Source organism: Sciurus carolinensis, chromosome 4, assembly GCF_902686445.1.
Source record: "Sciurus carolinensis chromosome 4, mSciCar1.2, whole genome shotgun sequence".
NCBI classification, from domain to species: Eukaryota; Metazoa; Chordata; class Mammalia; order Rodentia; family Sciuridae; genus Sciurus; species Sciurus carolinensis.
The window spans coordinates 154,962,402-154,975,205 of NC_062216.1; the positions used below are offsets into that span (position 1 = coordinate 154,962,402).

Here is a 12,804-nt window from a genome sequence, read left to right on the forward strand (position 1 = left end):
AAAACACATGAAATGTGATCAGAGTACATAAAAATGGAGCCCATAAAAGGTCTAGAAGGTCAAAGAAACAACAACCTTGCAATTGAAATGTATGTGTACTCATTCATATCACCTCAAAGGTTAAATGTGGCACTTGAGGTACTATAAGGAATTCCTTTTTAAAAAAATTTTTGTCATTTGGGGCATCTCAGGAGACTGACTCACATCAAAAGAATCTAAAGGCTTTAAGATTGGACTGAAATATTGAACTGCCCTATATAAAGATATAAAATCCATGCTCAAAGAAGCTTTTTTTTTCTTTCTTTTTTAAGCACAAGCAAAGCTTGTTGCATCTCAGAATTGCTCAAAGGACCAGGTCAAGACTGCTGGCCTTTGTTACTATTTTTGAAGTTACACAAACTGTGTTCACCTAGAGAGGATTAAAATGGCAGATTTGTGTAAGATGAAAATCCTTCGGAGCAGATATAAGAATCCTAAGCTAGTGAATGTCTACGTTAAATCAAACATCTGGATGAAAAGATAAAAGTTGAAGCAATTCTCTACACAGTTTCCAAATATAATCAGTGACATTATGTTGATCATAAAACTAAATAGTTTTAGTTTGATGATCCCCCCTGCAATTTCAGCTGCATATTCTGGTGTCACATAACCGAGGAGGCAGATGGCCCACAGGTATCATTTTTAGTCTGAATATAGAACAATGCTTTTCATACTTTCATGGAAGCAAATTATATATTACCCTAAAAATCAATTTTATTGAAAGAAATGCTGCAATACTCAGGGGAAAGGTTGAAAGCATCCTGAAAAAGCATGAGAATATTTCTGGTGATGTTCTTTGAAAACACTGTTTAGAGGCAGCAAGTTCTGAGGACTCAATGCTTTCTTTCCATTGCTTCTATTTTAATTTTTTATTTCTACTTTTCAGTCCTTTGACAATGGCAGTGAGGACACTGCCTGATAATGCACATCTGGAAAACTTATCTATCTTTTAGAAGAAAAAGGAACAGGCTGTCAGCTGATGTCAACAGGCAGGGTGAGGGAGGAGGTGGCAAAGGAACCAACACTGTAGGCCTCTGACCTGTTCTTTCATTTTAATCTGGTAAAAACCTGTGGGATCAGATCCTTGTCTCTATTTTATAGGTAAGGAAACTGGGACTCTGAAAAATTCCAAAATTGATCAAAGATCAGGGAGTGAGGATGTAGCTGATCATGGATGTAAACTCGTCTGTCTACAACAGCAATCCAACTCCCATGGAGAAAAGTGTTACAAGCAAACCAAAATATATGTGAAGAGAATGAAATCCGACTGTTTAAAGAAGGAACTGAATTTCACAAGAATGGCAAGTTACATTTAAGGCATCAGAAATCCGATGCTGCACATCCTTGTAAACCCTGAATGAAATGACTTTAACCAGACCTTTAATCCTGTGCAAACAAATGCATCCAGAGATTTTTAGAGCAGCTTTGGGGGACTTTGCTTTGTAGCCCTTACTGTTACCACATATCGTTTTTATATTATTCTCCTCATGCTTCCCAAAATAGAAGGAATGTTTTTAAAGGTCCATGAGCATCCTTTCTTATTTTCAATCTTTAAAATCTAAGAGGGGTGAGCAAAATGAAGCAGGACACAAAGGCTATGAGCATAAACTTGACTGATATGTTGTAGAGTGGTATAAATTTTGGATTATAGCTAGTTTATGGTATTTGTCAGAAATGGAAGAGATTGCTTCAAATGGACTTCTACCCATGGCGCTGAACCTCGGGCTGGCCTCCCGAGAATATATTACATGTGACTTTTGTTTCTCTAAATCTATATTTCAGATCCAGGGAACAGAGCAGAATAATCAAGCTCAAGTGGCATTTAAAAATTCTTCTGATTATAAAGTATTTCAGGTTCACAGTCATATCTGTTTTGTCTGCTCCAACTGCAAACACCCAATGTTCTATATTAGAGATATCCTCAAGCAATTTTGTTCCATCTTGAGGGCATATGTATCTTGAACATTTGTTGTCTTCTTAAATAGTTTTCATTTTCCAAGTTTGTAATAAATAAACTCGTTTCTAGGCATACTAACAAGTTCTGGATAAAAGTGGCATGATGGCATGAGGAAGTCACTGTCAGATTAACTTTGGAATGACTGTATGGGCCAGACCTTAGAGTCCCCATTATTTGTAGGCATCTAATTTGACCACTATCCAAAATAGAAAACTGCAAATCCCGTAGAGACAAACACCCCCTTTATGTCCAGTACTCAGAATGGCTACTGGAGAAACTGCCAGCTGCACTGGAGGAACACAGACTGGAAGAGCTTGCCTGTGTTTTGTTATCAGAAGAGAAAAAGAATTTCCGAAATGTGAAAGGTGAAGCTGGTAGTTGAGTAAAGACAACTGAGATCCAGGCAGGAGTAGAGTTCTGAATTGAATGGAAGAGTGAAAATACAGAAATATCCAAGAAAAGCTGAGTTGCCAAAGCTCTTTATACCCTTGTTGGGGGCTGAACTGTGACACCTCAAAATTCGTATGTTGAAGCTCTAACTCCTAGTGCCTCCGAATGTGATGGTATTTGAAGACAGAGCCTTTAAAGAGACGATTGAGCTAAAATGAGGCCATTGCTGTGGGCCCTAATCCAATCTGACTGCTATCCTTAGCAATCTGGATACAGACATCTACGCACAAAAGCAAAGACCACGTGAGGACCCAGTGAGAAGGCAGCCACCTGCAAGCCGGGGAGAGGCCTCAGACCGAAACCTGCCCACAGGTTGGTCTTGTACTTCCAATCTCCAGAAATGAGTGAGACTGTCTGTTGTTTAAGCCACCCCGTCTGTGGTATTTTGTTATAGCCTCCTGAGCAGACTAACATACTTGGTATACCTTAGTCTGGTAAACAAGCCAAGTTAATGTGTTAATTACAAGGTAGGCCTTCAGTAAAATCCAGGCACATTTTGGGAAATATTTAATCTGTCCAATGAGGACAGGACTCACCACATCGAAGGCAGTAAACACGTGACAGTAGTGGTGATTGGACTTCAAATCTTTTGTGATATAAGCAAAGGTTGAGAGGTCTTCTGGGTCCTGGGCAGCACAGGAGATATTACGAATTTCATGCTCGGCAATTATGTTCTGGAAGAAATTACACAAATGACCATTGTTTTCCTTTGGAAACCATCATATTTTAGGATGAAGATAAGTAACCTAGGAAGGAGCTGCTTTCCTTCTTCTAGAGTGTTCTAGACCAGCAACATTCAAAGTGATCCAATGTGCTACCCATGGGCAAATGTATGCCAGGTCTAGAAGGAATGTTTTCATTTAATGAAAAACAACCTAAAATAGTCATATCCTGGAGCAGCGTTCCCACCAGGTGCTGTGCGCGGAAGCAGTCTGGGTGGCAGACACTTTTTTGAAAAACAGTAATTACTAAGCATTTTACTGTTTCCATTCTCCACACCCCACTGAAGATAAGCAGCCTGCCTCCTGCTAATTCTGTCTGGAAACGGTCATCTGCCCCTCTGTGTGAGAAGAACTATGACCCCAGGGAGCTGTCCAAGCCTCCCCATTGTGCTTGTCTTGTTCTGTGTTGTTTCTTTTTTCGCAGTTCTGGGGATTAAACCAGGGCCTCCAGCATGCTGGCAGGTGTGGAACAAGGCAGGCAGGTAAAAAGAAGCCTCAGGTGCTCTCTCAAGATTCCACAGGGGCTGCGGTGTTAGGGCCCGGTAAGGGAAACGCCACACTGCCATATTCAGGCGTTGGGTGCTTTGCTGGATTCAGGGACCTATGGGTATGACCACCCTTCTTCACCAAGACCACCTTGTGTGATTTGAGGAGGGTGCCAGTGTTACCATTACTATATTACAGGAGAGGAAATTGGGCCTCAGGGGTTCAGGGCCTTACATGGGGCAGGTGTGGAGGTGGGGCTGGGTCTGAGGTTGCCTGTAGAGCTCTGGCTCTTTCAGATGCCCTGCGACACCCTTGGTCAGCCCCGCCCTCTCTTCCTGGTTTAGTAGAATTGCATTTTTCCTTCTCTAGAATTTCTTTGTGTCTTCTCCCCTCTGCCCTATCCCTGCCCGCCTCCAAGAATAACTGGTGGGAGGAAAGATTTAGTACCATTGTCCTGAAGCACAAAATAACCAGGGAGCATCATCTTGGCTACAGAACTTGCTAGAAATTTCTTTTGATACACAGATGCATTTAAAAAGCAAAGAAAATCCCATAATAGTGCAATCGTTTTTCATCTTATAATATCCCACTTATGTTTTTTTGCAGTTGTCACAGATCTAAAACCCTCAATGCTTTAGTTACCCTAATTACTTTTTAATTGCACAGTCTCAAAGAACCTGTCGGCAATACAGTGTTCTGCGTCTACCCATCAATGCCTAAAAATGCTTACAAAATGTCCTTCCCTGCCAGCACCCCCAGCAAGTACTTCATGTCCCTCACTCTACAGAGCTGTGTGGTTGGGGAGCAATTACAGAATTAACACACAAAAGAAAATTAAATTAAGACATTCTTCACTGTGGCCTCATATGCTGCCACTACATGCAACTGCTCTGTCAAAAAATAACTTAAAATTGAAACTGGAATCCCACAAACAAGAAACATTCTACTGTAAGATACAGTTTCAAAATAAAAGGTCTCTATTCTCTTTCCATCCAGGTAGCATTTCTTCAAGTAGAACATGAAATCAGGAACTAGTGAGTCTTAACAGGAATTTTAAGATCTAGGTGGTCTTTAAAGGTGTGGGGAGTCTCTGCCAGCACTGGACAGGGGGCTGCTGGTGCCCCGGGAAGTCCGTGTATTTGGCCTCAGTTGTCTGGATACATATCACCAGAAAAAGGGCACTAGCTCCAATTTTTAACTAAGTTGGCATTTTGTGTTCTGAGATCCTTTGCCAGCAGAAGACAAGTCAACTTTCTGCAGAAGTTTTGAGTGCCCTGTGAGTTTTACTGCATGATTTCCCTGGCTCTTGGTTACTTCAAAGGATTCTACTACTGAGGGTTTTCAATGGTGTGTGGCAACACCGTGGCCCTGGGCACAACTCCAAGGCAGGTAGGTGGAGGGGATCCTCGAACCCCCTCCTTCCACAACTTCCTGGAGCCTCCTACACTCTATTCCCAGGAGCCCAGGGCCACCTTTTTAATGGCCCATCGAGGCCTGCCATCTGTACTCTAAACCAGTCTCTCCCCTCACTGCGGAACATTTATTCCTTTGTTCCCATAGCCTAAGCTAGGAGGAAAGCAGACTAATAAAAATTCTATATTCAGGTAGGAACATATTCACAGAACTCGGTGACACATCCCCAGTGCTAGAACGTGGTGAGGATGGGGATCTCCCCGTGGAACTACTGTCTTCCTCTGCGCTGGCCACCTTCACAGGATGGTGAGGCCAGTCCTCTACATGTAGGATGGATCCAAGGACAAGGACCTCACAGCTGTAGGCTGCACAGAGACTGGATGTGGCTTCTCCTTGGTGAAGCATTCTTTCCTCCCAGTCTCGCATCAATTAGTGAGTCCTCTTCAAGGTCAAAGGTGAGGTCACCATGAGGTACAGGTTGTACCTTGGCTTAGAACTGAACTCCTGGTACGTAATTGGCCTTCCTTCTAAGCATGTTCTAAGGAGACCAGAGCTTTAAAAAGGCTCAAGCAAAGGACTAGGGAGGGACTCACTCTGCCTCTTCTTTGGGATAGATAGCTGGGTGGCTTACTTTCATCAGGGAGAGATTTTTGCCTGATTTTTACCTTCCATCCTGTGGAGAAACAGTTGAGGAGGTGTCTGGGCAGCCAGTGGAGAACAGAATTGTTAGGTGCAGCCAATTAATAGGGTTGTTCTTAGAAGGGCAGGAGAAGTGAAGTAATGTAGCCTAGAAGTCTGCCTCTGGCCTCAGACCCCAATCTGAGCTCTGCCACGAGGGGCATCCATCTGGGTCTCTCCCGAGGTCAGGCTTCTCCTGAGAGACTGTGGCCATCTCCTTCAGAAAGTGTCCCAGAAGCGGGGCAGCAGCCCTGACCGAGAGCTGGAGGGCAATCGATGCTGAGACCAACAGCCTATGTGTGGACTGTTGTCTCATGTGACAATAAGTTTCTGAGAAGTATGTGCTATGGAAAATAATGGGCACTTACTGAGGAAAATATTCTGAATTATTTTGAGCCGAAAAAATAACACTTGTCATGTTTGAAGTTGGCATTAAAAAAAAATTAACAATTAAAGCAAAAACCAAACTCTGGTTCTGCACTGTGTCTGTCAGCCAGGAGGAGGGAGCCAGCACAGGAAGGCAAACAGCACTCAATCTAATGCAGGAACTGGGTCACCTCCTGGAAGACCCGCTGATCGGAGCAAAGGTTTTGTCTGTAACCAAAGAGTCACAGGCCTCTAGGCCAATTCCTTGTGGGAGCTACCTCTGGGCTGTGGATCTACAGAAAGCTGATGTGATTCCTCTAAAACGCTTTAGGACTAAATCTATTCCAAGTTCCATTTTTATTTCAAGATCACTCTGCTTCTTCCTTCTTAAATCAGGATTAGTGATTCGTTTCCTAAGTTGCTAGGCAATACATTTATGCATTTATAACTAGGTGTCTAACCCTTCCCCATGAACTCAGCCAAAGCTATTTATTTATTAGAATAAAAGAAAGAAAGAATTTCCATGGAAGGCTTGTCTTTCACCACAGTCTAATGGGGGCTAATAGGAAGGGAAGGGCAATTAATACCTAATTAATTATCCATTTTTCTTCAAATTGGTGGAAGGCACTTGTGGAGTAACAGAAGCATCAGGTTAGGAAGTGGGGAATCAAGTTTTGGCCCTTCTCCATGGCCACAGGCTGTGGGACAGAGGGCAGCCAAGGATGGAAACCTTCAGGTCTACCAGTTGGCCAGTGCAGGCTAGCCGGCCCCTCTGTCTCACCCGGGGAATGGGGAGGACAGCGCTGCTGAAGAACATCAAATATTAATGAAGGGTGCATCTTATGCTTGTGCCTGAGTACAGGCTTAGTGGCCACTGGCACCTGAAATAATGAGATCTCCAAATACACTTCCCTCTCACAAAGTCTTCCCTTCAGACCAAAGCAGCCCACCCAGACAACACTTCCCAGTGGGGGAAATGTAAGGTAAAAACAGAAAGCAGGACTTTCGAGTTGATCAGGTCGCTCCTTCCCTGCAGATGCTCTGTGCCTTCTGAAGCCAGTCCTTCAGCCCTGGCTGGTGGTCATGCTTCAGTCTTCTACAGTCCAGTTCCACCAATGCAACCCTGCACTACTCTAACGTCTACCCTTCTAAAAACAATCTCTCTGCTCTGACCTCCCGCATGGCAACCATTAAACTATCACTCTGAGTCCTCTAATCTCTTCCCACTGTCATAAGGCAGGGAGATCAGCTACACTGCTGGTTGAATGGACATCCTCAAACTCCAGAAAGAGCCAGGCATGTACTGCTATACGGTCACAGAGAGGTTGCCCACCCCCTGCTGCTGGCACCTGCCCTTCACCTTTGCTCTACATTCCCAAAATATTCTGAGGACCACACTGCAAGGGCTTGAAAGGTATGCTGGCCTTCTTTATTTGTGTCTTCATGTACATAAAATGATCTTTTGCAGATCTTTCTTTGCTGAGGCTTCCAAAGAGCAATCACTGGCAACAATGGTGTATGTATGGGTAACTAATCTAATTACTGGTGACTGAGTTAGAAATGTCTCCTAGAGGTACAGGAGCATTGGCTTCTACATAGCTCCAGGTGTCAGTAACACAATAAGCAACAGACCTGTCAGAGCTCTCCCTCAATGCTGTGATGGTGGAGAATGGGTCAGAAAGGACAGATGCAGCCAGCTGAAAGGCAGTTTTAGGACTGTAGGAACTTCCCAGGGCAAATGCCCCTTGTTTAGAAATCGTCAGAATCAAAGACGGGTAAGAGAGTGTCAAACTCATTCACTGAAAATATACTGCTTTTCAAGTTTTTCAAATGCAGATGGAGACGAGACAGTTGCTCCAGGTTAGTGAGAAAAATCCAGGCACCAAACTCTTTCTTTAAATTTAGATACAGCAGATAGCAATGATATCTTCAATGAGCGTTTCCCACCTTGTAGAACTTTTTAAACGGCTGAATATAATTTAAGGATAAGATAATTTTGTGTACCTGGAACTAAAGTTGTTTCCAAGAAAAAAAGACAAATCAATTGGGATTGTTCTAATTTGAGTCTCTGCAAATGTAATCTGACAACAGTCACTGCCAACAACCAAGTCTAGGGCTGACATCACCATTACCCATCAGGCAGCTCACTCTCAAAGCGCTCCAGCTACTGTTAGCCCGCATGATAATGCTGTGTTATACGCTGTCTTCCTGACTTTCAGAATTTTTTCTAAAACTAGCAGCTCGCTTTCTGAAGTAGATTAGAGGCGTCTGGGCTTAGCTGATTGCTGATGCAATAACTATACAGAAAAGCAATCAGGAAAACTTCTAATTGGTTGAGTATAGACACCAAAGGGTCATTGCTGATGGAACTTTCCCCTGGTATCTAACTCCAGGTGCTTAAGTTTGTCTGTTTCATGATTTCTCATTCCTTGTCTCCAAAATGCAGTGGGTCCAGGTGGGAGGTGTGGGTGAGCAGGGCAGAAGAGAGATACTATCCACCAACAGTGGTCACCTCATCTCTCTTCTATACTTTTTCAGGGACACTTACGGTTTTGTGAAAAGGAGTCAGGGTCAGGTGTTCATTATGTGTACAGACAGAAAGGACATAGATATCTCCAGAGAGATGTACCAGTCCTTCCATCAGTAACCTTTCCTCTCATGGAATGATGACACTGTTTCTTTTAAGTGATTTTGCCCCCTAGTTTTAGTGTTCTCTAGATCCAAAGTGACATGCCAGGTAAGGGGTCACAGTCTGTTACAGAAGACATTATGAAAAGATAAAAGCAAAATATGTACAGGAAACCCAGGTCAAGACCCCCAAATAAAACATGCCTTTCTGTGTATTTATATTCTGTTTATCCCCATCATCCATCACCAGACACCCATAGACTGTTTACTTGATTTTCCTCCATGGATGATATATACATGTGAAAGAGGGAGAGGTGGGAGGAGGGGGGGAGGGGAGAGAGAGAGAGAGAGAGAGAGAGAGAGAGAGAGAGAGAGCGAGCGAGTATGAGCAGGAAGCATGAAGGTGGGTGTTAGGAGTGACTCAAATAGGACTTTAGATCACCTACTTGAGACTATACCCGGTGTTTAAACCCAAGAGAGGTGTGGTGCCTACCTTATTTGTTGCATCAATAAATTTGACTCCTTTATACGAGACTGAAAGAATAATAGTAGGGACCTTCTTCATTTGCTCTGTAGACTTCTGAAATTAAAATTAGAAAGCTGTTAGAGCCGTGGTGTTGCATGGCAACTGGAGCACATAATTTTTCCTCCTGAAAGATAAAAATGTGTGCATGTGTTAAAGACAACACACGCACACACATGCATGTGCGTGCATATATACACACACTCTCTCACATCAAGTATACCCCAAACACACTCTAATTTAAATGCCTGCTTCTCTTCTCCTGGGCTTGGCCATGCTTTGGGCTTATAAAATACCTGCCTTGCACTTGAGGATGTAAAAAGTGCTTGCCCCACCGCTTCAGGTGGGTGCAGGTGGATTTCTCCCCTGGTAGCAGTGGGAAAATGAGGGGCTCTGTCTCCATTCCTTTGCCAAGGTTTATACCATGGTAGATTTATCTCCAGGGGTGCATTTATTTAGCATTCATAAAATATATGTCACCACTGCCTTGTCCTTTTCTTAGTCACACTCAGTCCTTAAGTCACAGGGGATATTTGGATATGTACTTAAAACAGGAATTTAAAATACATCACTGTGCATTTTTCTCGAACCTGGCCAAACCCATAGAAGCTGATGGCATATTTATAGTAGAATCACGTGTGACCACAAAGGACATAATACTGCTCTGTAACAACAAAGCCCTCCAGGAGCAGTCTGTATTTTGAGTCATAGCCAAATGCTGGACAGTCCAGGTAACCTACTTTATCATGGGGAGCTGCTGTATTCCCTTAGGCTAAGTCCTCATGATAGATGTTCACACTGGCTTAATGTGCTTAGGGTTTGCATCCTCTTTAGTTTTATGAATCTGCAAAAAGTTTCTCTGTAATTTAGTATGTGCCTTTTCTGCTTAATCTCATCATCCATCACTGGTCACCAACAGACTGTTTACTTGATTTTCCTCCATGGGATACTCTTAATAATCACATTAAACATCAAGAAAAACCTACCTGACAGTTAGCCTGATGGAGTTTCCAGATAAGACAGGTGGGAAGAGAATAGGAGAGAAAACACATGAAAAGGTGAGAGAGAGGAAATCATTTCAATAATTCACCAACAGCATAAACTCATTAAAAAGTAAAGGATGCTACAAAAGGAGAATAGGCTTCAAGATGTATGCAGATGTGGTGAAACTGTTATTTTAGAGATTGCTTAAGGCTTTCACAGTCCATCTCTTCTTTCTTGTCTTCTCATCTGTTTACTGTACTGCACAGTCTTAGGACTGACATGCAAGAACCTTCTGCTTTGAGCTTTTGACAACCAGTTGTTGTGTGTATTAAGGGAATCAGGAATAAAATATAAACTTTTGTTGAATTTCTTCATTTATATTACACAATGTTCCATTTTTAATTTCTCAAATACTGCCAGAACAAAAGAAGGCTTTTAATTGAACAGTGCATGAAACTTACTGAACTTGATAATAATTATATTGTATCTTTTGCTTGACCCTTGGAAAGGGTCTCTATCTTTCAAAATTATCCTGATTGTTTTGACACATCTTTCTGAGAGTTAGCAAACCTGTTTCAAAGACAGATTTTTTATTTGATAAAAAGTATTGTTATTTGATATTTGCTGTTTCATACTGTATGGAAAAAGGAAGCTCTCTTATAGTGTTTTTTAACTAGTTTTAAAATTACCTAGACTTGCCAATTTTCTTTTGCAATTTCCAAAAAGAGATATTATGAAAATGGAATATAAGGTTATGTACTTTCATCTTTTTAATGCTTCTCCCAACTACTTCTGAAAAATGTGCAAGTCAAATCAAAGACAATGCTAGCAGAAATAACACGCATTCTGCTGGTCTTGAGGCAAAGCAATGATAGATTCTGTAAACACAGAGGGCTGGGCCACACAGGTCATAGTTTGGTTAATTGAATGTGTGTGTGAAGAACTTTCTGCAAAGTGGAACAATGGATTCTGGAAAATCAACATGCTCATCTCTTGCCATGAATACATTCTCCTGAACAGATTTATCTATAGCATGAAACAATAAGTAGTTAACATTAAGATTAAATTACCAATATTTCATTTTGTCTTAAGAAAGACCCACTTGCTATTTTTTTCAGCAACTTATTTTGGGGCAGCCCACTATGTTCCTCACTGTAAAAGCTCAGTCTACTGCAGGGAGTGTCAAAAAGGGTGCAAATCCCACTCGGCTTAAAGAGGCTGCCTGAGGGCTGTGTTGAGGAGGACTCTGAGCTGCAGCTGGGCTCAGTGGGAAAGATGGTTGGGCATGATGTCCGCCTGCAGAAAAGAAATGGAAGGGGCAGCACACAAGGTCGTTCCTGGTCTGGTCAGATATGAAGAACAGCTACAATGCAATGACGAAAAATGCAACAATAAGGATATGAGCAGAGTGTCTTGAGAGAAGTGAATGGGGGAGAATCTTACTTTGCACAAGAGCTTGGGGTGAGTCTTTTTTTTGGGGGGGGTGAGTCTTTAATTATTCATTCATTCAACAAACACTGATTGCCTGACTGAGATGACTTAAATATTGAATAGAAATTTTCCAAGTGACAAGAGGACAGAAGGGTCTGATACAGCAGTAGAGTCAACACACACACACACACACACACACCTGTTCATGAGAAATAATGTGGTGGGTTTATGTAACTGATGGGAAATGAGGTTTGGAAGGTTGTGACTTACTCTGTCAATTCAGAATTCACTGGAAGTCTTTAAATTGGGAGGGACACAAACAGATTTGTGTTGTAGAAAAATAGTGATTGTGTGGAAGATGTGCTGAAACAGCTGGAGGCTGGAGATGGGCAGGCAAGACACTGTTGTGCAAATGCAGAGGAGCCCCTAAGCCTGGCTGAAGTAAAGGCAGTGGAGAACTGAAGGAGCCCCAGTGAATGAGTGTAGTGTGTCACAGGCAAAGAAGCCGCTGGTTAACTGAGGTGGAGTACCAGGCGGTGGGGTGGAGGTGGGGGGAGACATGCTTTTGCACAGACACAGGGGAAAGGCCCCTGCGCGTCCTCTGTGTGATACTGGGTGGAGATACATAGGAAATTGGAGGTGAGGATCAGATCTGGAAGTCCATGCTTAGAGGGCGGTTGGGGAGATGGGAGCAGGTGAGGTGGCTCAACAAGGGAACAGGAACAGCGCTAAGGACCACACCTCTGGGGAAGTTAATTCTTAAGAGCCAATGAAAGAATCCAAGATGGAGCTGGAAGATGCCCACAGAAGCCAAGGAGGGGGCTGGTTAGAAGGTAGAGCAGTGCCCAATGCCCAGAGGACTAAAAAGGCTCAAAACCTGGGCCTCAGAGCAGCGGCTGGCACACACAGCAGCCGCTACTTTTGTTGGGCGTAGAGGGTAAAATCCCTGGCTTTACCGACACGGAAGAGAAGCTTCAGGAGAGCGAGGGCAGCAGGCGGAGGGGTGAACGTAAGGGATCGAAGAGCTGGGGCAGCAGGTGTCAACTCCATGCCCTTTGGTGGACGGAGGGCAGCAGTGGCGATTCTGTCATGATTCAAAGACGCCACTTCATATGCAAACAGAATGA

The 12,804-nt window shown here is 43.1% G+C and overlaps 1 protein-coding gene across 16 annotated transcripts in view; it reads right to left on the reverse strand.

The window, feature by feature from the left end:
* Positions 1-12,804, reverse strand: part of Anks1b (ankyrin repeat and sterile alpha motif domain containing 1B) — a 1,141,006-nt gene that overhangs the window by 18,239 nt on the left and 1,109,963 nt on the right. For 15 of the 16 annotated variants that reach the window (XM_047548161.1, XM_047548162.1, XM_047548158.1 and 12 more), the window contains 3 exons: positions 10,249-10,260; positions 9,233-9,319; positions 2,983-3,120 (listed from right to left, as the gene is read on the reverse strand). In XM_047548161.1, coding sequence (XP_047404117.1) covers positions 2,983-3,120; positions 9,233-9,319; positions 10,249-10,260 — 237 coding nt within the window. The remainder of the gene's footprint in view (positions 1-2,982; positions 3,121-9,232; positions 9,320-10,248; positions 10,261-12,804) is intronic. The other variant, XM_047548154.1, reaches the window with a different exon arrangement.